The following is a 24,862-nucleotide window of genomic DNA, read 5'->3' on the forward strand; positions in this document are numbered from 1 at the left end:
GGGCAAACCCCACGTTGACTCTCTTTCAACCTCTTCTGTCAGGCAAAAGCTTGCACACTCACCCACCCCCCACCCCAAACAAATTCAAGAACAGCTTCTCCCCTGTTGTTAGGTTGCTGAATGGACATCTCTAATTTCATATTTAATGTTGATCTTGCTTTGTACACTTCCTATGCAGTTATAGCCTTGTGTGCCTTGCTCCGTTTAAGCACCCTATGATTTGTATGCCCTTGTTTGCTATGATCTGCCCTGTACTGTTCACAAAATAAAACTTATCACCGTACTTAGGCTCACGTGACAATAAATCAAATCAACAAGGACTTGAAATTTTATTTGGTTAAAAGGAAAACTAGTGAATCAGTTGGTTTTCAAATGATAACTTGACCATTTAATGGTCACCTTTACTGATAACAGCTTTTGCTACGGTTTTCCTTGGGTTGCCATAGTGCTCGTTGATCATTCTTCTTCATCCATCCTACTCCAATCCCAGATGGGATTTAATTTGAATAAAGCAAGGTATTGCATTTTGATAAACAAACAAGGTTAAGACTTCTACAATTGAAAGTAGGGTCTTGGGTGGTGGAGTAGAACAAAGACACCTAGGTTTCAGATACATAAGTTTTTTTTTTAAGTTGGCACCACAGGTAGACAAGGTACTTAAGGAAGACTTTTAGCATTCTTGCCTCCATTGCTCAGACCTTTGAGTATAGGATGTTATGTTGAGGCTGTACAGAATGGTGCCCCTTCTGCAGTATTGTGACCAGTTGTGGTTGCTCTGTTACAGCACGGATATTAATAAGCTGGAAAGGGTTCAGAAGAGGTTTACTAGGGCTGGAGTTATAAGGAGAATTTGAATAGGCTGGAACTTTTTCCACTGGACTGTAGGAGGTAGAGGAGTGACCTTAAAAAGGGGGCTTATAACATCATGAGGTTAAAAGCAAGGGTCCTTTTCCCTAAGGTGGGGGATTTCAAGACTAGGGTGCATACTTTGAAGACGAGAGGAGAAAGATTCTAAGACATGAGGGACAATGTTTTTTAAAAAAACAGAGAATGTTTGTGTGGGGATTGTGTTTCCAGAGAAAGTGGTGGATGTGGGCTCAGGTACAATATTTAAAAGATATTTGGACAATTATGTGAATAAGAAATGTTTGGAGAGATATGGGCCATGCACAGGCAGGTGAAATTAGTTTAGTTTGGGATTATGGTCGGCTTGGACCAGAGGGTCAGTTTCTGTGCAACATGACTATGACTCACTGGACTCTGGTCTCTCTATCATATCTTTCCAACAGACCTCCTCCTTCGGTTTGTCCTCACAGTCCAGTATCCATCACTTTCCCCAGCAATTTGTTTTCTTTCTCTTCCCCCCCTGCAGATGACCATATTATCTCAATCTCTTCTCAGCTACTTTCTCCAATGCTCTCTCAATCTTCACTGACCAACACCTTCCCCACCGTCTTCATGGTGCTATGCCTTGATTTTGCCCCTTCTCTTTGCTGTACATATCCATCTCACACATTATGATGTTCAGTCTCAGAATAGCTCTACAAGAATAAATGAAGAATTCCAAATCAATGCAATATTAAGAGGAATGGAGACATTACATAAATCTTAAAAGATGACTGGCATATCTTGCGTTGAGAATGTAGCAGATCAGATAATTGTTTTCTATATAGAATTAGAAAAGCATGCAAAGAAAAAGCAGGGCTATGGAGAAATGAAAGCAAAATGGGAATAACGAAGCTGCTCTTGCAGGGAGCTTGCACAGCCCATATGGGCTGATCTCATCTTTCAATGTTGAGTGCCATCACCACAAGTTTAGGAAAAGCTTATGGGCAGTGCGGCCAAGCAAAAAAGAAACAAAAATTGAATGCTTTCCTTCATATAATTTAAAAGGCACAAAGTCGACAAGTTGAAAGAGAACCCATTGGAAAACAATTTGAAAGATGAGGATAATTGAACAAGTTATCCTCTTGAGAGGTTATGGTATTTTTGCATCCATTAGTATTATTTAAATAGGTTCAAGACACAAGATGATGCTAAATATGAAACTCCTACTAAAAGCTTTGTGCAGATTCATCATTAATGTCTTGGCCAACAAAGTTCAACAAACTGATATAAGTAACAGCTACAAATTTAAAATAATTCTATGAAGACGGCTTTTTAAAATTAAAATGCAAAGACGCATTTCGTGGAAGTCAGAAAATACAACAGAATCCTGTGTAATTGCCACTACACTTCACTGTACATATTTGCCATGAGATACATACAATGAGATGCTGCATTTAAAGAAATCCTTTCTTCACTTCATTCAAGTTTGAACCATGCTCAGACTGATGGGATGATTATTTTCTAAATCTGCGTTATTGTCAAATGTAGAACTTAATGTCTCTTATTTTGTGTATATATTTTGTATTGTATAACACAATCACCACATTCTGATATTAGTCTTCTCCATACAGCTTTCCACAATTTAACTGTAACATTTAAAAAAGGATTAATTGTTCTTTATTTCTCAGTCAATGCAAGCACTTGTGACAAGTTAAAAAATAATAAATTGAAGCTCGAATTATAATAAACATTTCATTTGCACACTTCAGTTTTAACAACTGTTCCCAAAGACTAAGGTACTGAACATTGTTTCTTGGACTAAAACAATATTGGAGTTGGACCATCTGTATACTAAATTTTGGTTATCAACTTTACAAACATTATGGCTTAAACTTTAGTCAATTACAAAGATGAGCAACTATGGGGCAGCATGGTGGCTCAGTGGTTAGCACTGCTGCCTCACAGACCCAGGACCTGGGTTCAATTCGCGCCTCAGGTGACTGTGTGGAGTTTGCACATTCTCCCTGTGTCTGCGGGGGTTTCCTCCGGATGCTCTGGTTTCCTCCCACAATTCAAAGATGTGCAGGTCAGGTGAATTGGCCATGGGAAATTGCCCCTAGTGTTAGGTACAATTAGTCAGGGGTAAATATAGGATAGGGGAATGGGTTTGGGCGGGTTACTCTTTGGAGGTTGGTGTGGACTTGTTGGGCCGAAGGGCCTGTTTCCATACTGTAGCGAATCTAATTTCATCCTCATTGTATTTTATAAAAAAAATGGTGAAAAAAACATTACAAGTCAAATATTTCAAAATGTGCGCTACACGGCGCATAATTTAAAAATACCCTTAGTCTGAAACTGCCTCACACGTTAAGGAAGAAAAATGGATAGACATATCCTCCCATATATCCTCCTTCAGCTTATATCCAAACTTCATCTTGAACAGCTGCTGCATGCGCCATTCTGAATATTAATTTAAGCAGCATGAAGCAAAAGCAAGATTCATTCGAAGTGCATGATGCAATCTGGCTCAAAGCAGATGCAACCTGGTCATTTCCAACAGCCTGCCAGAAGGGAGGCTCACTTCTTCCTGCTGAGTATGCCTTTCCACTGGGATTATGGCAGTGTCTTAAGAGACCTTGTTTATAATTACACCAACAGTAGCAGCAGCAGCTCTGCCTGCAAGCTGACCATGTTGGATAGAATTCAGTTAAACAACATGCCAATTACTCTCTCAGAAAAGCTGGTCTTCACTTTTACTCAGATTTTATATCCAGTAGGAATGGAAGGCACAGCTGAAAGCCTGAAATAATGTAAATTTCTCACGATCTTTTCAGTAGGTTATTGGCAGAAGAGTTTAAAACGTTACCCACAGATTAGACTACGCAGTCAATTCATAAAATATAAAATGATAGCAAAAAATTATGCAATAAACCATATCTTCAACACTGAGCTTGAATTACACTGAACTGAAAACATGTGCATCGTTTTCATATTTGTTAATCCAAAATCTGTTTTCAAAAAAGCAAATACCAATTTATACCTTCATTTCTAAGAAGTCAGAGCTCAAAACCAAATGCTAAACTACATATCATATACAATTTTTTTCAGCCCATGCAACAATACATCAAACCTTTCTTCATATTCAATTTAAGTAACTGAGTCACACAACTGGACAACAAAAAAATCATTTAGCAATCGATACCTCTCACAGGTATAACGCATGACATAAACATATACAGGAAAAGATTGCTTATTGCACAGAGTTCTGGCAGATGGCTTGAACAGTGATAGTGTAATATTCATGGTGCAAGATCTCAATAGGATGGTTTCTGAATAATACTTAAAATAAACCCTGCCAGATTTGCAATGCACAATAACAACCACTATTTCCCTCAGGCAATTCATACACAATTCTTTTCAGACTAATTAATGATTGCCACAAGACACAGGCATCTTTCCTTTAAAAGGAAACATTGCCTTTTTTTGTCACTTCATTGTTAGTTTATTCAATCCACCCAGCAGATCTCTTGGTGCTGAGGTTCCTCTCCATCAGAGTACATATCTAGAGGGGTTCACCTCCAAGAATCAGGTATATCTCTTCAAAATTGTCTGAACTTAATAACATAATAGATAAAACATTAAATAACTTATTTATGGTACAATCATACTTCCTTAATGAGCTGTGGAACATTTTATGCAAACCAAATTGGTGCTGCGAAAACATCATAATTACTTTCAAATGAACCTATTCAATATCGGACTTTCAGCAAGAAGGGAGCAAAATCAACACTGCACGCATAATGCTGTTTAAAAGAAAAATGTTCAGGTCAGCAACTCTGGCAATCATCATATAGGGCATGGAACACCAAAAAAAAAACAAGCCAGTTATACATCTGCAACAAACTAAAATTAGAAAAACCACCATATGGCTCCATGAAACCAGGGGCATTTATATTCATTAGAAAGCCTTCTACTCCCAGAAAAACACAAGACCCTTCCTGTGCTCTCCCAATGTGTTTATCTTCTCAACATTAATGCACTATATTTCAGTGCTGCTGAAATTTCCTGCAGTGCATATTAAACACCACAGCTGCACATTTCCTCAGTGTTTACACTTAACTGGGTGCAAGGAGAGAACAAAGATCCACATTGTGCCAGCCATAGCTGCTATGATATTAATCAAGCTCTTCTTTTCAACAATATTGTGCCGTGCCTTTCCTTTAGCTGTCATGATACTTATGGACGTGAACACCATCTTAACTTCTCCATCCAGAATAGCCTTCTAACTCAGATTGCTGCATCGTTTCAGACTTTTCACGTTTAACACTGCCTGCATTAACATCAGTAACAAAATTGCTAGTTTGAAATTATGTCCAACTCCTAACTATTTTTTGCCATGTCACAAAATTGTAGAATCCCTATAATTATGTTTAGTGATTTCATTTATCACTATATTAAAACCCATCACTTAACGTTCACAGAATCAAATCTCGCCAATCACTCTGCAAAACCTGGGCCCCGATTCCAAAGATTAGCTTTTGGCTCTTCTCTGCGTTCCCTTCTGCAATTGATTTCTCAACAACCAGAAATGGAGACAGGATTCGAAACACACCTGACCACACCACAGTTTACACTGTGGTTTTAAAAATATATAGTTTGCAATGACAATTCAGTACAGCTGGAGATGGTCTTTCAAAACCTACAGCACTGTTTAAAAAGGTGTAATGGTGATAGTGCTACTGGAGCATCCAGAGTTGGTAAAACTCAGTTTGTAAGTGAAAGTTGCTAATTTCACCCTAAGTTTGCTTGCAGTTCCTCGAGGTTCACACACATCTTGCATTTGATATTTGTGGTCTCTCTCTCTCTCTCTCTCCTGGATGTCTAATGTCACTATTTCTGAAAATTCCTTTATTTACCTTCTATACAAGTATTAACAAATACCCTCCTTGAATTCATTTCTTATAACAAGTCAAGTTATTCTGCTGAGGAAATCCTTCAAAGTAGGAGGTTGCCAATTGTAATTTTAGGACAGCATAGGTATGGTGTCGGGGGATTGGAGGTGTTCTTGGGAAACCTGTAAGGGGCAGAGTGGACAGTGCACACACATCTGCAGAAATCAAGATTCAAATCATATTTTAAAAATATAGTGTCCCAGCAGCAAACCACTAAGGGCACAGGACAATTGCCCCAAAGAGAGAATGAGTCTGTACAATCACACCTAGGATTACCCTGCATCTCAGTCAGCACTCTGGTAGCTCTGTGCATTGAAAGTGCTGTCTGGAGAGTTACACCTGGTGACAAGAAATCCATGTGCCAATGGCATGACCTTGGATGTCCTCAGGTCACCATGTGGCATGGTTTGTTGTGAAAGATGCTACTGACACAGCAGGAAGCTCAAATTGCCCCTGCACATTTTAATTTATCTTAATGGAGAGTTCCTCCAACCTGACCTTCAGCTTTGCTCAGGCTCCTTAGTGTCACACAGTCAAATGCTGCCCTAATGCCACACTTTTATTTCCCCTGTGGAATTCAGCTCTTTGAGCTTATTTGAACCAAGGTTGTAATAAAGTTGAATGGCCCTAGAAGAACTCAAACTGACTACCACTTAGCAGGTTATTACTCAATGTGAGGCATGGTCAGTGAAGCCTTCCATCATTTTCAAAGAGACCAAAAGTAGGCAGACAGGCTATTAAGTTGTTGGGAAGAATTTCGCTGTTTTTTGTGCACAGGTCATAACTGGACTATTTTCCACAGTATCTGGTAATGCAGTTACTTCATGACCCTCAATTACACCCCTCCATCTTAAGGTCAAAAATAGCGATTCTTGCTAATAATCGTATGTCATGTTCAACACCGTTGCGATACTTCTAACCTGAAGCGGTCATTGTCCACATGTAGCAACATCTAAACAACCGACAAGTAGTAACATTTGTGCAACACAAGTGCCAGGTAATGACCAGCTGTAACAAGAGAGAATCTATTTCTCCTTGACATTAAACAGTGTTACCACCTTGAACTTCCACTCACAATAGCATGGGGATTACCACTGACCAGAAACAGAACTTGACCAACCATATTAACACTACGGTATAAGAGCAGGTCAGAGGTTACACATTCTGCGGCAAAGAAGCCACCTCCTGTTTCCCCAAAGCCTGACCACCATCTCCACTGCAAGTCAGCAGTCATTTCCAAACTTGCCTGGATGTGTGCAACTGCAACAATACTCAGGAAGCTTAACACCACTTGACTGGCACCCAAACAACCACCTTCCACATTCATTTCCTTCACCAGTAGCAGCAGTATGTACCATCTGCAAGATGCATTGTAGTAACTACCAAGATTTCTTCAGCAGCACCTTTCAAATGCACAAATCTACTACTTAGGACAAGGGCCCTTCCCAAGAGTATCATGTGTGCCCATTGTTCAAGACGACAGTTCAATATCACCTCCTCCATGTCAGTTAGGAATGGGTAATAAACACTGGCCTTGTCAGTGATGTACATATCCTTTCTCTGTCATGCTGTTGTTCCAGCATATCAGCTATCTTGCCATGTCTATCCAGCTTAATTATTTGATTAATTACCTTTTATAATTGCATTCACTATTTAGTTTAAGAGTAATAGCAAATGGCAGTTTTATAGCTTAGATACTAAAGGACATTCCCCAGCTACAGGAGTCTTAAAAGAAAGACTGAATTCAGCAGCTCGGAATTCCACCATGCCCCAAATTCCCAACTTTAGTACTCTTCAAACCACTGTTCTCCACTTACTGGACAGTAGCAAACATTGTCTAATTGTATTGGGCTGATCTCCAAGGGATGATGGAGGCTATTCGCGAGAGCATAGAAAATGCTGAAGCCTAGAGATAACGAAAGAATTGATGACAATTTCAGCAGCAGTATAGTTAATGTAGTGATAAGGGACAGGTGATGTTATGGAGATGGAACTTCTGGTGGAAGTTATTGGGACGTGACATGGTTCAGGTCAAGTAGAATGCTGAGTCTCACAGACCTTAGCTGAAGGAGGATGGAATCAATGGTTAGTTTCTGGATTCTCCTCCTCCTTCTTAAATGGACTTTTTAAAAACTATCTAACTTAGAAGGAAGAAAGATAAAGTATATGTTCTTCCTTGCTGAATCAAGCTGCCATAATGTCAACGTATTGGTTGTAACCAGGAAGCAGTCAAAATTCAACTAGTAAAAAGCTAACAGAACTGTGCACCATCACTCAGAAATACAACATAAAGCTATTGCCAAATAGAAATACAACATAAAGCTATTGCCAAATAAACATTAGTTTGAGCAATCAAATTGTTCAAATCCCTTTGAAATTTATAAACAGATTTGGTGAGCAAACAAGGACAGAAAATGCTGGAAATATTCAACTGGCCTACAGGGCAAACAAGAATGAAATCTTAAAGCAATTGCATTGATTATACCTGCAACAATTAAATTGGGTTACCTAAAATTTAGGTGAATTCAGATCTGAATAACCAAAAAGCAAAGGACAAAATAGACTGGAGCAAAACAGTATTCCAGGAAGGACCAGACACCATAAATAATGATGGAAATGTTATTTCCCAGGCAAAGCCCTCTGCTAACCAACTGCTAAAGTACTAACCAACTCAAAAATGTATGCTTCAGCAAGAGGACCTGGTCTCCAAGTGCCATCAGATCTTGGGTTTAAATAAAAATCTCAATCTTTAGATTGCACCCAACCTTCAGACCACCATCACTCCATAAGAGACCAGTTTACACAAGTTTTGAGAGTTACTGAAACTTTTCATAAAACCTAAAACTAGCACTACAATATCCAAACAAGTGTGCATTTGGACTGCTTTATTCAGACTTCAGTGCTTTCATTTTTGTTCTTCCTCAGCCTTTCACAAGGAATGTAAGAGGTTAGCACCACCAACTTTCTCCCTTATTAGAATGGGATCCCAATTTCTTCCTGAACTTGCCCTGGTTTTCCTAAAATTCATATTATGTATGCTTTAAGGAGCCCAATGTGACACTTATTCCTGTCTCTCCCAAATCATCCACCATCAATGAACATTCAATGTAATTTACACAATTATCATGCCAATTGCCTTCCCAGTTTCTCCCCTCCCACCTGAATCTTCTAGTGAGCTCTTGACAGTTTTTCACCTCAACCCAATCAACCACCCTGGATGTTTCTGATGTTATGGTCATGAGCCCAAAGCAAACTTACTGCAGGCAGAATAACAGCTTCCAATTGACTGAAGTCTCTATTGGAAAGCAATGCATAGATCAATGGCTGCTTCTACCTATTCTGACAGAAATCTGTTGAGAAAATACATAACTCTCAGTCAAACATCCTACTTCTCAAAGTATCAGGTAAACTAACATTTTGTGAATTTTATCAAGAAATAGGATTTAATAAATATCACCCTTGATCTTACTACAGAGCTCTGAAATGTCAGGACATTTTGTAGGCAATTTTGTAAACATGCTTTCTGCAGCCTACTTTGTCTTGCTCCTGAAGTATCGAGGAATGATAAGAGGCAGTAGTGGTGGCTCACTAATTATACATGCTTTGAACAGTTTGAACAATGCCCAATAGGAGAGGAACAGATAGATTCTTATGTCAATCATCAAGCATGGGCCAATGATGAGGTTTAGTTTTGCTGAGAGGTCATTATATACTGCTGTACAGAGTTACAGATTGGGAGACACTACGTTGAAGTAGAAGGCTAGCTTCCATATCAGTGAACAGACTACACTTGGCTCTACTAAAATCACTGGCCACAAGTCACTGATGGCACCAGCTGGTTGGTCAGACATGAAGTCCTTGTACCAAAAGTTCTCAGTTTATTCTATTAAAACAGGATATACTGTCTCCTTGCCAGCTTCCGTTCCGTATTCCACCACGAGCTTCAACAAAATCTACAACCCAACTCCTCAACTGCCCTCACATTACGTATTTCTCCCAATTTTTGGCAGTTTGTACACACCAAGCCACACCACACCTCATTTCATCTTCCCCACAAAGCGTATTTAAATTCTGGCCTAGTTTTCAAACTCCCACACATCATCTCCACTTTACTAACAGCAAGCTTCTTCCTATTTTTCAATTCAAATCTCTATCAACGATCTCTCACTTAGCCATTAGAGCCCTACCCTCCCTATTCAGTTCTCTTCACCATTTAAAACACTTCCTCTATTGTGTCTTTCATTAACCAACCCATTTTTTACTTTTAAACTTGCCCCCTCTGCCTCATATTCACCTTTCAGCCCTCTTCAAAACAAACCGTTTGGTGTTGTATCCATGCATAAGAAATAATGCAGATTTATCAATTGTGGTCCATTGGTACTAAAGTAAAGTAACAATTGTTTACCAGGTATCCATTTGTTAAATAATTTCATAAAATTGCAAATGAAATGAGTGAGTGATTGAAGTTAGGTAGAGTGTGTGCATTTATAGGATCGCACAAGACTGGGACTGGCTGGGTGAACCAGAGGTCCTTACCAAAGAGCCCACCTTTTGTTTCATTGTGCAGCATGTTCATTTTACTGAACAGAGGCTCAAATCTTTTTTTTAAAAAGCGTGCACTATTTTTCAGACTGCCATGTATCTTGGGAATGCTGGTCTCTGCCAGTTACTCTTCATATGATCATATTAATTTAACCGCCATTATATTTTGAATACCTCACATTTGGAGACGAAGTTCACGTAGTGTGGGATAAACATAAGTTAACTTATGAGCACATCAAGCCGGGGATGAGAAGTCAGTTTCATCCAACAAAGCTGTTTCAGCAATTACAATGGAAGGGAGGATTCTTCTTGAACAAGTGAAGGGATAACATGTCGCATTTCAAATGCAGCAATGTAGTCAGTACAGTAGCTTTTACCAGTTAGAGATTAACTGTGCAACTAAAGAGGTTTATACATTTATCAATTTACACTGAATTAAAGCTTTAACAGACCTCAAATCAACACAGAGTACTGGTCATAAATTATTTGTTGAAGGAGATAAGATTAAAACTCAAACCACTGCAGATGTGTCAAACTTCGAGCACAAGTGTTTAACTTCATTCAAATAACTTGCTTATTCTCACGATTTTTGCGCTTTCCGCACACCCTTCGCCCTCTATTAGACAAAATACTCCACCCACTGGACCTTATTCTTGTTGGAGGTTTTCTGCCAAGGTTTCAATTCTAATATCTGTAGTCTGTAAGTTGCTTCCCCACATAACCTCATTATTTGCCCACCTTTATTTTTGTCATATTCATCTATGAGAATAAAGTTCTTGTTTTGCCAACTTTTCCAGGACCCGTTCCAACTCCTGCTTTTCTGATGCTCCACAACACTGCTGCAATGTTTTAGCAATGTAATAGCTGCAAATTTCCTGTCCTTGACATCCCTTTCTCCAAGTAATCCATACTGTCTAATTTTAAACACACAACTCACTTCAGCACCATAAAGCATAAAGCAGCAGGCTAAGTGGACAACAGCGCTCAACATCCAGCATCAAATCAGATTATATCAGCAATATCCCATTTCACAATCTCTACAGTAGGGAAGCAGGCCATTCGGCACATCAACTCCACATTGACCTTCCAAAGAACATCCAATACCAGATCTATCCCATCCCGGTATCCTTACATTTCCCATGGCTAATCCGCCTAGCCTGCACATCCCTGGACATAGAGGGAAATTTAGCGTGGCCAATCCACCTAACCTGCACATCTTTGGACTATGGGAGGAAACTAGAGCACTTGGAAGAAACCCTGGCAGACACAGGGAGAATGTGCACGCTCCATACATACAGTCGCCCAAGGCTGGAATCAAACCCAGGTTCCTACTGTTGAGAGTAAAAACCACAGAGTCACTGTGTCATCCCAAAATGCATGTCTGTATTTAAGACAGGCTGTAAGGAGAAGCTGAGGAACTACAGACCCTCATCACATTCAATTCCTTCCAGATTGTCAAGATCATTCTAGAGGAACAACGATTTTTTTATATTCCCCTTTCAATGACCAATTACCTCAGATTTCCTATTCCTCTCTTCTCATCAAGAAAACTTAAAGATAATTCAACCACTGATGGCCTATACAGCTTTGTCGGAGTGCAGTGAGGCAAGGTTAATAAAGACAGAGATAGCATGAAAACAGATCCTTGCGTCCAACTCATCCATGCTGACCAGATATCCTATATAAATCTGGCCCCATTTGCCAGCATTTTGTCCATATACCTATTATATATATATGGATTTAGAGGCATATATATCCAGATGCCTTCACCACCTCCTCGGCAGCTCATTCCACACACACACACCATCAATATAAAAATGTTACCCCTTACGTTCCTTTGATATCTTTCCCCTCTATGCACTCTAGTTTTGCACTCACCCATCCAACGGGAAAGATCTTGTCTATTTACCATATCCATGCCCTTCATGTTTTTATAAACCTCTAGAAGGTCATCCCTCAGCTTTCGATGTTCCAGGGAAAATAGCCCCAGCCTATTCAGGCTCTCCCTAAAGATCAAACCCTCCAAACCTGGTAACAACCTTGTAAATCTTTTCTTAATTCTGGGAATCTGATAATTTCATAATGCCAGGCAATGACTATTTCCAATGAGAGAGAACCCAAGAACTTTGCGTTGATATTCAAAGGCATTATTATGATTGGCTTCTCCCCATCTATGCCCTGGGCATCATCATAGATCAGAAACCAAGCAGGTTCAGAAATATAAATATACTGGATAGAAGAGCAAGTTAGATGCTAGGAATTCTAAGGCAATAACGCCAGTTTTGCCAAAACCTGTCCACTATCCAAACATGTCAGAAGTATGATGGAATACTCCCCAATTGCCTGAATGAGTGCAGCTCCAACAACTCTTACACAGTTTGAAATCACCCAGGCAAAAGCAATCCGCTTGACTGGCACCACATTCAACATTCACTCCCTTTCCACAATGGCAGCAATATGTACCATCTACAAGATGCACTGTAATAAGTCACCACAGCTCTTTTGATAGCATCTTCCAAACTTAGGACATGGGGAGCAGATGCATGGAATCACCATCATTTGCAAGTTTCTCTCCAAGCCACAAATATCCTGATTTGGAATTATATCACCATGCCGCTGGGTCAAAATCCTGCAGCTCCCTACCTATCAGTACATGGGTGTTTCTGCATCCTAAAGACTACAGCAATTGAAGGAGGTATCTCACCAATACCTTCTCTAGGCTAATTAGAAGTGGGCAAAAGGTGTCAGCCTAGCAAACGACACACAACTTGTGCACAAAGAAAAGAGTGTACAGAGACGCAGGAGAGAATCTATCATTTGCTTATTTACATTCTTCAACTTCTTCCTCGCTCAATTTGTGGGGTGGCCATGTTGGTAAGGGATGATATTCAGTCCCTTGCGCAGGGGGACCTAGAATCAGGGGATGTAGAGTCAGTATGGATAGAGCTGAGAAATTCTAAGGGTAAAAATACCATCTGGGGAGTTTATCTACAGGCCCCCAAACAGTAGTCTGGATGTCGGATGCAAGTTGAATCAGGAGCTGAAATTGCCCTGTCACAAAGATATTACTACAGTTGTTATAGGGGATTTCAACATGCAGGTAGACTGGGAGAATCAGGATGGTATTGGACCTCAAGAAAGAGACTTTGTGGAGTGCCTCCGAGATGGATTCTTAGAACAGCTGGTGCTGGAGCCTATCAGGGAGAAGGTAATTCTGGATCTGGTATTGTGCAACGAACCAGAATTCACTTCACCCAGACGTGAAGGAGCCAATTGGGAATAGTGACCATAATAAAATAAGCTTCAATCTGCAATTTGAGAGGGAGAGGGTACAATCGGAAGTGACAATATTTTTGTTGAATACAGGGAGCTATGAGGGAGGAGCTGACCAAAGTTCAATGGTGCAATACCTTAGCAGGGGGGACAGTGGAGGGACAATGGCAGATATTTCTATGAATAATGCAGAAGATGCCGGATCTTCCAAAAAGGAAGAAAGATCCCAGGAGGAGGCATGGGTGGCTGTGGCTGATTAGGGAAGTTAAGAAACATATAAAGTTAAAAGAGAAAAAGTATAACATAGCAAAGATAAGTGGGAAAACGGGAGACTGGGAAGCTTTTAAATTACTAAGGATTACGAAGAAGGAAATGCTCAGAGAAAAAATGAGGTACGAAGGTAAACTGGCCAAAAATATAAAGGAGGATAGTAAAAGCTTTTTTAGGTATGTGAAAGGCAAAAAAATGGTTAGGACTAAAATTGGGCCCTTGAAGACAGAAACAGGGGGATATATTACGGGGAACAAAGAAAGAAATGGCAGAAGAATTAAATGGGTACTTCAGATCTGTGTTCACTGGGGAAGACACAAGCATCTCCGAGGTAACAGTGGCTGAAGGACCCAAACTGAAGGGACTTTATATTTGCCAGGAATTGGTGTTGGCGAGACTGTTAGGTCTGAAGGTTGATAGGTCCCCGGGGCCTGATGGTCTACATCCCAGGGTACTGAAGGAGGTGGCTCAAGAAATCATGGATGCGTTGGTGATCATTTTCCAGAGTTCGATAGATTCGGGATCAGTTCCTGCGGATTGGAGGGTGGCTAATGTTGTACCACGTTTTAAGAAAGGTGGGAGAGAGAAAGCAGGAAATTATAGACCAGTTAGTCTGACCTCAGTGGTGGGAAAGATGCTGGAGTCTATTATGAAGGATGAAATTACGGCACATCTGGATAGTAGTAACAGGATAGGACAGAGTCAGCATGGATTTATGAAGGGGAAATCATGCTTGACTAATCTTCTGGAATTTTTTGAGGATGTAACTGAAGATGGACGAGGGGGATCTAGTAGATGTAGTGTACCTGGACTTACAGAAAGCTTTTGATAAAGTCCCACAGGAGGTTAGTGAGCAAAATTAGGGCACACGGTATTGGGGGCAAAGTACTAACCTGATTGAAAGTTGGTTGGCTGATAGGAAACAAAGAGTAGTGATAAACGGCTCCATTTCAGAATGGCAGGCAGTGACCAGTGGGGTTCTGTAGTGATCAGTGCTTGGACCGCAGCTTTTTACAATATATATTAATGATATGGAAGATGGTATTAGTAATAACATTAGCAAATTTGCTGATGATACTAAGCTGGGTGGCAGGGTGAAATGGGAGGAGGATGTTAGGAGATTACAGGGTGACCTGGACAGGTTAGGTGAGTAGTCAGATGCATGGCAGATGCAGTTTAATGTAGATGAATGTATGTTATCCACTTTTGTGGCAAGAACAGGAAGGCAGATTACCACCTAAATGGTTTAGGTAAAGGGGCAGTACAAAGAGATCTGGGTGTTCTTGTACATCAGTCAATGAAGGTAAGCATGCAGGTACAGCAGGTAGTGAAGTAGGCTAATATAGCATGCTAGCCTTCATAACAAGAGGGATTGAGTATAGAAGCAAAAAGAGGTTCTTCTGGTGAGACCACACCTGGAGTACTGTGTGCAGTTCTGGTCTCCAAATTGGAGGAAAGACATTCTGGCTATTGAGGGAATGCAGCGTAGTTTCACGAGGTCACTTCCTGGAACGGCAGGACTACCTTACACTGAAAGACTGGAGCGACTGGGCTTGTATACTTTTGAGTTTAGAAGACTGAGAGGGGATCTGATTGAGACATAAGATTATTAAAGGATTGGACACTGGAGGCAGGAAACATGTTTCCGCTGATGGGTGAGTGCCGAACCAGAGGACACAGCTTAAAAATACGGGGTAGACCATTTAGGACAGAGATGAGGAGAAACCTCTTCACCCAGAGAGTGGTGGCTGTGTGGAATGCTCTGCCCCAGAGGGCAGTGAAGGCCCAGTCTCTGGATTCATTTAAGAGAGAGTTGGATAGAGCTCTCAAGGATAGTGGAATCAAGGGTTATGGAGACAAGGCAGGGACAGAATACTGATTAAGGCTCGAAGGGCAGAATGGCCTACTCCTGCACCTACCGTCTATTGTCCATTCACCTTACACTAATAAAAATGAAACAATGATAAAGTAGCTTTGACTGATGGCCCTGAGCATCAAATACAGCATCTGTTTACAATGCTTAAATCAAAGCTCATCATAACATGACCTGCTTAATCTTCTGTGCCAATATCTTATAAGCTTTAACACCCCACTAACCCCAAACATTTTCTCCTTCTGCAATGCACAAGAGTTTTTTTTTTAAAGAAAACTTGGTACTACCTGCCTAAATACTGCTCATTTTCTTGGTCTTCTCTTTCACTTATTTTGGTCTTGGAATCTGCATTCTGGACCTTGGCCTTGATTTCCCAGTCATAAAAATATAAATACAGACAGCTAATTTTGATAAGAGGCAATTGAAATTCCTGCAGTGTAGAGCAACCACAGTTCTTACCATGAAAATTAATTTAAAATAAGCCAAAACACAAGAATATTATGAAAAAACACAACTGGAATAAAAAGCATTAAATAAGTAAAATTAAGATACATTATATGGATTGTGATTTGGAGATGCCGATGCTGGACTGGGGTGTACAAAGTTAAAAATCATATAACACCAGGTTATAGTCCAACAGGTTTAATTGGAAGCACTAGCTTTCAGAGCGCTGCTCCTTCATCAGCTGGTTATGGAGTAAACAATTGTAAGACACAGAATTTATAGCAAAAGTTTACAGTATGATGTAACTGAAATTATACACTGAAAAATACTTTGATTGTTTGTTGAGTCTTTCATCTATTAGAACGACCATAATAGTTTCACTTTTTTCATATGCAAATCACAAAATTTCTTTCTTCAAAGTTACATTCTCAGGTTAACTGTAACAATTGGTGTCAGCCAGGTAATATGTTGAAGGTGTTAGCCCCCTGTGTTCCCTATCTGTGCCATAATGCTTAGACTGATTCTAATCTAAAAAGTGAGTTAACAGAGTCTTACATGGATTCATGCAGTTTTTGAGCAAAGTACAATGTAACTCTGCAAGTACAAATTCACGCCATACACAAACGTGTGTGTGTGCATGCGCATCTCTGTCTGTCTGGGATGAGGGGCAGGCAGGGTGAGTGTGTGTGCGCGAGTGTGCACATACACACACGTGTCTAAGTAGGTGAGAGGGGTGAGACTGTGGGAGTGTGTGTCTGCAGGTAGGTGGGTGTGTGTGTGTCTGGGGTGGGGGGTTGAGTGTGTCTGTGAGAGACAGAGAGGGAGGTAGGGGTGTGCACGTGTGCGCGCGCGCACTAAACTGGTCTAAGTCTGTGAGAGGATGAATGAGGGTGTGTGCGCGTATATAGGAGAGTGCGTTTACAGGAGTGTCTGTGTACAGTGCAATGGTGGTCACCTGCAGTGTGACATGAACCCAAGGTCCCGATTGAGGCCCTCCTTATGGATACGGAACATAGCTATCAGCCTCTGCTCGGTCACCTTTTGCTGCTGCCTGTCCCGAAGTCCGCCTTGGAGGTTGGTCACCCGAAGGTCAGAGTTCGAATGTCCTTGACCGCTGAAGCATTCCCCAACTGGAAGGACACTCACAGACCCTCACCCCAGATACGCGCGCACACACCCTCTCACAGACATGGACACTTTACACTCACATACACACACAAATGCGCACACACTGACACACTCAACCCACCATCTCAGAGACAGACAGACACATATATATACATATTATGTTTATGGGGTGAATTTGTACTTGCAGAGTTACATTGTACTTTGCTCAAAAACTGCATGAATCCATGTAAGACTCTTAACTCACTTTTTAGATTGGAATCAGTCTAAACATTATGGCACAGACAGGGAACACAGGGGGACTAACATCTTCAATGGCACTTCAATGTTGTGGCCATTTCGGAGACATGGATAGAGCAGGGACAGGAATATTGCAGGTTCTAGGATTTAGATGTTTCAGTAAGAACAGAGAAGATGGTAAAGGAGGGGGAGGTGTGGCGTTGTTGGTCAAGGACAGTATTACGGTGGCAGAAAGGATGTTTGGGGACTCGTCAACTGAGGTAGTATGGGCTGAGGTTAGAAACAGGAAAGGAGAAGTCATCCTGTTGGGAGTTTTCTCTAGGCCACCAAATAGTTCCAGAGATGTAGGGGAAAGGACAGCAAAGGTGATTCTCGATAGGAGTCAGAGAGACAGGGTAGTTATCATGGGGGACTTCAACTTTCCAAATATTGACTGGGAACACTATAGTACGAGTACTATAGATGGGTCAGTTTTTGTCCAGTGTGCAGGAGGGCTTCCTGACACAGTATGTAGACAGGCCAACAAGGGGCGAAGCCACATTAGATTTGGTACTGGGCAATGAGATAGGTGTTAGACTTGGAAGTAAGTGAGCACTTTGGGGATAACAATCACAATTCTGTTATGTTTACTTTAGTGATAGAAAGGGAGAGGCGTATACCACTGGGCAAGAGTTACACTGAGGGAATGGCAATTACGATGCGATTAGGCAAGATTTAGGAAGCATAGGATGGGAAGGAAACTGCAGGGGATGGGCACATTAGAAATGTGGAGCTTATTCAGGGAAAAGCTCCTGTGTGTCCTAGATAAGTATGTACCTGTCAGGCAGGGAGGAAGCTGTAGAGCGTGGGAGTCGTGGTTTACGAAGGAGGTGGAATCTCTGGTCAAGAGAAAGGAGGCGGCTTATGTTAGGATGAGATGTGAAGACTCAGGTAGGGTGCTTGAGGGTTACAAGGTAGCCAGGAAAGACCTAAAGAGAGTACTCAGAAGAGCCAGGAGGAAAGATGAGAAGTTGTTGGCAGATAGGATCAGGGTAAACCCAAAGGCTTTCTATAGGTATTTAAGCAACAAAAAAAATGGCGAGAGCAAGATTAGGGCCAATCAAGGATAGTAGTGGGAAGTTGGGTGTAAAGTCAGAGGAAATAGGGGAAGCACAAAATGAGTATTTTTCGACAGTATCCACTCCAGAAAATGACAATGTTGTCGAGGGAGAATACTGAGATACAGGCTACTAGACTAGGTGGGATTGAGGTTCACAAGGAAGAGGTATTAGAAATCCTGCAGAGTGTAAGAAAATAGATAAGTCCCATGGGCCTGATGGGATTTATCCTAGGATCCTCTGGGAAGTTAGGAGGAGATTGCCGAGCCTTTGCCATTGATCTTTAAATCGTCATTGTCTACAGGAATAGTAGAAGACTGGAGGATAGCAAATGTGGTTCCCCTGTTCAAGAAGGGGAGGAGAGACAACCCTGGTAATTATAGGCCAGTGAGCCTTACTTCAGTTGTTGATAAAGTGTTGGAAAAGGTTATAAGATAGGGTTTATAATCATCTAGAAAAGAATAATTTGATTAGGGATAGTCAGCACGGTTTTGTGAAGGGTAGATCGTGCCTCACAAACCTTATTGAGTTCTTTGAGAAGGTGACCAAACAGGTAGATGAGACTAAACCAGTTGATGTGGTGTATAAGGATTTCAGCAAGGCATTTGATAAGGTTCCCCACAGTAGGCTATTGTACAAAATGCAGAGGAATGGGATTGTGGGAGATATAGCAGTTTGGATCAGTGACTGGCTTGCTGAAAGAAGACAGAGGGTGGTGGTTGATGGGAAACGTTCATCCTGGAGTCCATTTACTAGTGGTGTACCGCAATGGTCGGTGTTGGGTCCACTGCTGTTTGTCATTTTTATAAATGACCAGGATGAGGACGTGGAGGGGGAGTTAGTAAATTTGCAGACGACACAGGTCGGTGGAGTTGTGGATAGGTGATGAAGGATGTAGTCGGTTACAGAGAAACATAGATAAGCTGCAGATCTGGGCTGAGAGGTGGCAAATGGAGTTTAATGCGGACAAGCGAGAGGTGATTCACTTTGGTCGGAGTAACCGGAATGCAAAGTACTGGGCTAATGGTAAGGTTCTTGGTGGTGCAGATGAGCAGAGAGATCTCGGTGTCCACGTACACAGATCTTTGAAAGTTGCCACCCAGGTTAACAGGGTTGTTAAGAAGGCATACAGTGTTTTAGCTTTGATTAATAGAGGGATCGAGTTCCGGAACCATGAGGTTATGCTGCAGCTATACAAAACTCTGGTACGGCCGCACTTGGAGTATTGTGTACAGTTCTGGTCACCGCATTATAAGGAGGATGTGGAAGCTTTGGAAAGGGTGCAGAGATTTACAAGGATGTTGCCTGGTATAGAGGGAAGGTCTTATGAAGAAAGGCTGAGGGACTTGAGGCTGTTTTTGTTTGAGAGAAGAAGTTTGAGAGGTGACTTAATAGAGACATAAGATAATCAGAGGGTTAGATAGGATGGACAGTGAGAGCCTTTTTCCAAGTATGGTGACGGTGAGCACGAGGGGGCATAGCTTTAAATTGAGGGGTGATAGATATAGGACAGACGTCAGAGGTAGTTTCTTTACTCAGAGTAGCAAGGGTATGGAATGCTTTGCCTGCAATGGTAGTAGATTTGCCAACTTTAAATACACTTAAGTCGTCACTGGACAAGCATATGGACATACATTGAATAGAGTAGGTTAGGTTAGATGGGCTTCAGATTGGTATGACAGGTCGGTGCAACATCGAGGTCCAAAGGACTTGTTCTGCGCTCTAAATGTTCTATATTATCTGGGTGCCACCAGTTGTTACAAGTTAACCTGAGAATGTAACTTTTAAAAAAAAAAGTTGTGATTTACACATGAAAAGTGAAACTATCATGGTCATTCTAATGGATGAAAGACTCAACAAAACAACCAAGGTATTTTTCAATGCATAATTTCAGTTACATCACACTGTAAATGTTTGCTATAAATTCTGTGTCTTACAATTGTGTCCTCCACAATCACCTGATGAAGGAGCATCGCTCCAAAAGCTAGTGCTTCCAATTAAACCTGTTGGACTATAACCTGGTGTTGTGGGATTTTTAACTTTATATGGATTGTGTATAACAATTTCTCTTTTTAATTGCTACAGATGCATTCTTTGTATGAAGAGAAATGAAATACCAGCCGCTAACATGGTGGAGGGAATGCTGATTTTCACTGCTGCTATAGTTCGATTAGGTCACAATTGAAGTTATTGCATTTAAGAAGCCTCTGGTATGGCTTGCCTTGCATCTTCACTGAAATGTAATGACTTATAGGACTTACACTCATTAGATTAACCATCTAACTGTATCCACATTTTCTCCCCAAATATTGATACTTATGATGACATCCCAAGCTATTGTTGAAGTTACCAAGTCCATGTGCTCCCAGGCAGATTAGTCAGGGTATATGACAAGGTAACAGGCCCAATTTTTCAATGCCATGGTTTCTGCTCCATTCAACCATTCTCTCCTCTTTTCTATTCAAAATCAATTGAAACCATGCTTTCCATTCTCCCACAAAAGCTAGTCTATTTTTCCCTATCAATACCATTTGCTTCAATCACCTTCGCTGTTTCTGATCAAAAATGGAACAAACCAATTGGGAAGGTGGTAGAAAAAGCTGATGACAAAAGAAACGACTAGATGGCAAGGTAGAGAGGAGAAATGTCAGTCGACCCCAGGCCAATACTACTTACTTGTGACAGCTGCAAAAGGGATAAGGTTAGAGCAGACAGAAGGGATACAACCTGCCAATTGCTTTCCTCATATGTAAAGTCAGGCATTTCTGATATCATTGAAAATCTGCTCTGCATCCTCTCCACTGAACACCGACTCAGATTTTTCTATTACTTCTCAATTCATCTAAAAAATTATTGCTTGGCTTGCCATTTGGCATTTTGTTTAAAAGAAAAAGGACTTGTTAAACTTCCTTATTCTTCATTACAAAATTCGCACCTCACTTGTTTCTGTTAAGCTATATTTGCCAATTATTTTCTCATTCTGCTAGTTTAACATCCTCTTCTAACTTGTTTCAGCCCTCCTCTGTATTGAATATCCCTCTCCCAATTTGGTGTCATCCACAAACTAAGAAATTGTATTTTTGATTCCAAAAGCCATGTAGTATACAAATTGTAAACAGTTGTCGTCCCAGCATTGATCCTTGTGAAACACCACTTCCTACCTTCTAAACTTCTGAATGCCTACCCTTTATGCTTATTCTCAGCTTTGTCATGAAGCCAACTAAGCAATCGGTGCTGCCATTTGATTCTGCCCCAATTCTACACACTTGAACTTTATTCAACTTTTATTATGGGCCACAATATCAAAGGTCTTCTTAAAATCCATGCAATTACATCTAAAAGTGCAGCCTTACAAAGATAAACTTCAAGGATTTGATCTATATTGCTGAGACCAAGTTGAACTTTCACTTAGTTCACTCTCGCCAGCATTCCTTTCGTCTTTAATGATTCTGAAGTCATAATAACAAGTCCCAGAAATTAAATACTAAGTCGACCAAGTTCAGCAGGAGTATATCTATTAAGATATTGAAACAGTAATCAATGCATGCTGGCCATTAAAACTTGATTAACTGAACACAACACATCATTTGTACCTTATGTTAATCATATTCAACTTGATAATTGTATGCATTAAGCAGCTTACCCTGCTCTTTTATATGACGGATTCGTTTCACAGTTTCTTTTAAGATTGCACATTTGTCTGGTTTTACATTGAAGTTGTCAATATCATTAAAATTAGCAAATATCAGCTCAGCAAGTTCTTCGATATATTTATTCTCTTGCTCCCGATGACGTTTCTCAGTGCTGCGTTTAGGGCTGTTGAAACACAAAAGCATCAACACTAAGTGCTAGAAATGAAAAAGAAATTTTTGCTCTGTTAAATGTAAGCAATTTAAATAGTGGTGTTACTGCAGTTCCATCAATACAAACAAGATTTCAAAGGGATAGCTACACATTCTCAGATTGCAAGAATGTTTTACCCCAAGTAATAAATAAAAATAAAATTAACATATACTGTTTTTCATCAATTGTATATGTTTCAGCGCAAAAGTAGTCACAAATTGATGTCCAATCATCTGAAGCACAAGCAAATCAATGACAAAGTTTAAAAAAAGCTGAACGGTTTACATTTTTTTTTGGTGGCCAAATTATTATGGAAGGTGTAGGCCAGAGACCCCCTTCAATCCGGTTCCACCATTCAACTTGGTCGGATATGTACCTCAATGCCATTACCTACCATTAATCCAACCCCTCGATGCTCTTGCCAGATAAGAAAATTTCAAATGGCTCAACATTTATCACTTTTCAGGGAAGAGATCATGTTTCACTGCCATCTGTGCGGAAAATGGCTACCTAATTTAACTCCTGAATTGCCTAATGGCTAATGTTAAGACCGTGCCCTATTATTACAGATTTCCCCACCAGAGGAAGTAACTACCCTACTTAGGTACATTGAATCATTTTAAACACTTTATAATCTTGAGGGAATGTAATCCAAGTTCACAGAACTGGCCCCTACAATTAAGCTTTTAGCATCATTACCATTTTACTGAACCAAAACCACACCATCCCCAGTGCCAACATATGCTTCCTGAAGCTCAGTGCAGAAAACTAACAATATTAGAGATGGAGTTAGACTATTGCTCTATGCAAGCATAGCCACCTCATTTTTGTACTCCAACCCATTGAGAAAAGGCCAAAGGTTTGTCAGCTTTATTGATAATCTTTGACAGACTTGAAAACAGCCTTTGATAGACACGTCAAGTTTCATAAATGCGAGTTTATCCACTTTTGGTAGCAAATAAACAAGGATGCAGATAATTATCTGAAGGTCTACAAAATGAGGGGGCAATGTGCAATGAGACATGGGTATCCTTGCACACCAGTCAGTGAAGTTAAGCTTGCAGATACAGTAGGTGTTTAAAAAAAGACAAATAAGACAAATGATATATTAGTCTTCAAAGCAAGACAGTTTCAAATTCAAACAGGGACAAGGATAACTTGCTGCAATTATATAAGACTTTGGTGAGGCCACAACTGGAATTTTATGTGCAATTTGGATTTCCTTATCCGAGGAAGGATGTTCTTGCTATACAGGGATTGCAGCAAATGCTTACCAAATAGATCCCTGGGGTGGGCAGGATTGACATATGAGGCGAGGTTGAGGAGATTACATTCTCTGGAGTTCAGGAGGAGAAGGCAGGATCTCATAAAAACCTATAAAATTCTATCAGGACTACTCAGGGTAGATGCTTTCCAAATGGTGGAAAAGTCCAGAACTAGGGGTCACAGTCTAAGGATATGAGGGAAACCATTTAAAACTTAGATGAGGAGAAATTCCTTCACCCAGAGATGGCAAGCCTGTGGAATTCACTACTTCAGAAAGTAATTGAAGCCAAAATATTATATGATTTTGAGGAAAAGTTTGATATAGTATTTAAAGCAAAAGGGGAATCAAAAGATATGTTGGGCGGGGGGGGGGGGGGGGGGGGGGGGGAAGCGAGAACAGGCTATTTAGTTCGATGATCAGCCACGATCACAATGAAAGACAAAATAGACTTGAAGGGCCAAACCCGTCTACCCCTGCTTCTGTTTCTATATTTCTATCAAAAATGTATGCCTCGCAGCATTCAACTTATTGCACTCCTCCACAATTGCTAATCATTATTCAAAATATTTCATTTTGTCTTTCTTAAAGGAGAAGTGTATTACCATAAGACCATAAGATATCGGAGCAGAATTAGACCATTTGGACCATCGGGTCTGCTCCACCATTCGATCATTACCGATACATTTCTCAACCCTGTTCTCCTGCATTTTCCCCACATCCCCAATCCCCTTACTAATCAGGAACTTTCTAGCTCTGTCCTAAATACACTCAGCGACCACAGCCCTAGGCCGCAATGAATACCACAGATTCACCATCTACATGAAGAAATTCCTCCACATCTGAGGCTATGCCCTCAGGTCCTAATAATGGAAACATCTCTTGTCCATTCTACCCAGGCCTTTCCTAATACCTGGGGCTTTCTTATTTAGAGTACTGCACAGCAGGCTGCTATCAAAAGGCCTTCTGGAAATCCAAACAGATCATGCCCACTGCCTCTCCTTTATCTAATTTGTCGGTCACTCCCTCAAAACATTCAAGCAGAAATTGACAAAACCTTGTTGACTCAGTCCTATTTTACCATGCACTTTTAAGTACCCTGCAATGTCAT

The 24,862-nt window shown here is 40.6% G+C and overlaps 1 protein-coding gene across 8 annotated transcripts in view; it reads right to left on the minus strand.

The window, feature by feature from the left end:
* Nucleotides 1–24,862, minus strand: part of ncoa2 (nuclear receptor coactivator 2) — a 294,076-nt gene that overhangs the window by 92,479 nt on the left and 176,735 nt on the right. For all 8 annotated transcript variants that reach the window (XM_060822730.1, XM_060822735.1, XM_060822736.1 and 5 more), the window contains exon 4: nucleotides 22,288–22,460. In XM_060822730.1, coding sequence (XP_060678713.1) covers nucleotides 22,288–22,460 — 173 coding nt within the window. The remainder of the gene's footprint in view (nucleotides 1–22,287; nucleotides 22,461–24,862) is intronic.

This window comes from Hemiscyllium ocellatum, chromosome 4, assembly GCF_020745735.1.
Source record: "Hemiscyllium ocellatum isolate sHemOce1 chromosome 4, sHemOce1.pat.X.cur, whole genome shotgun sequence".
Taxonomy (NCBI): domain Eukaryota; kingdom Metazoa; phylum Chordata; class Chondrichthyes; order Orectolobiformes; family Hemiscylliidae; genus Hemiscyllium; species Hemiscyllium ocellatum.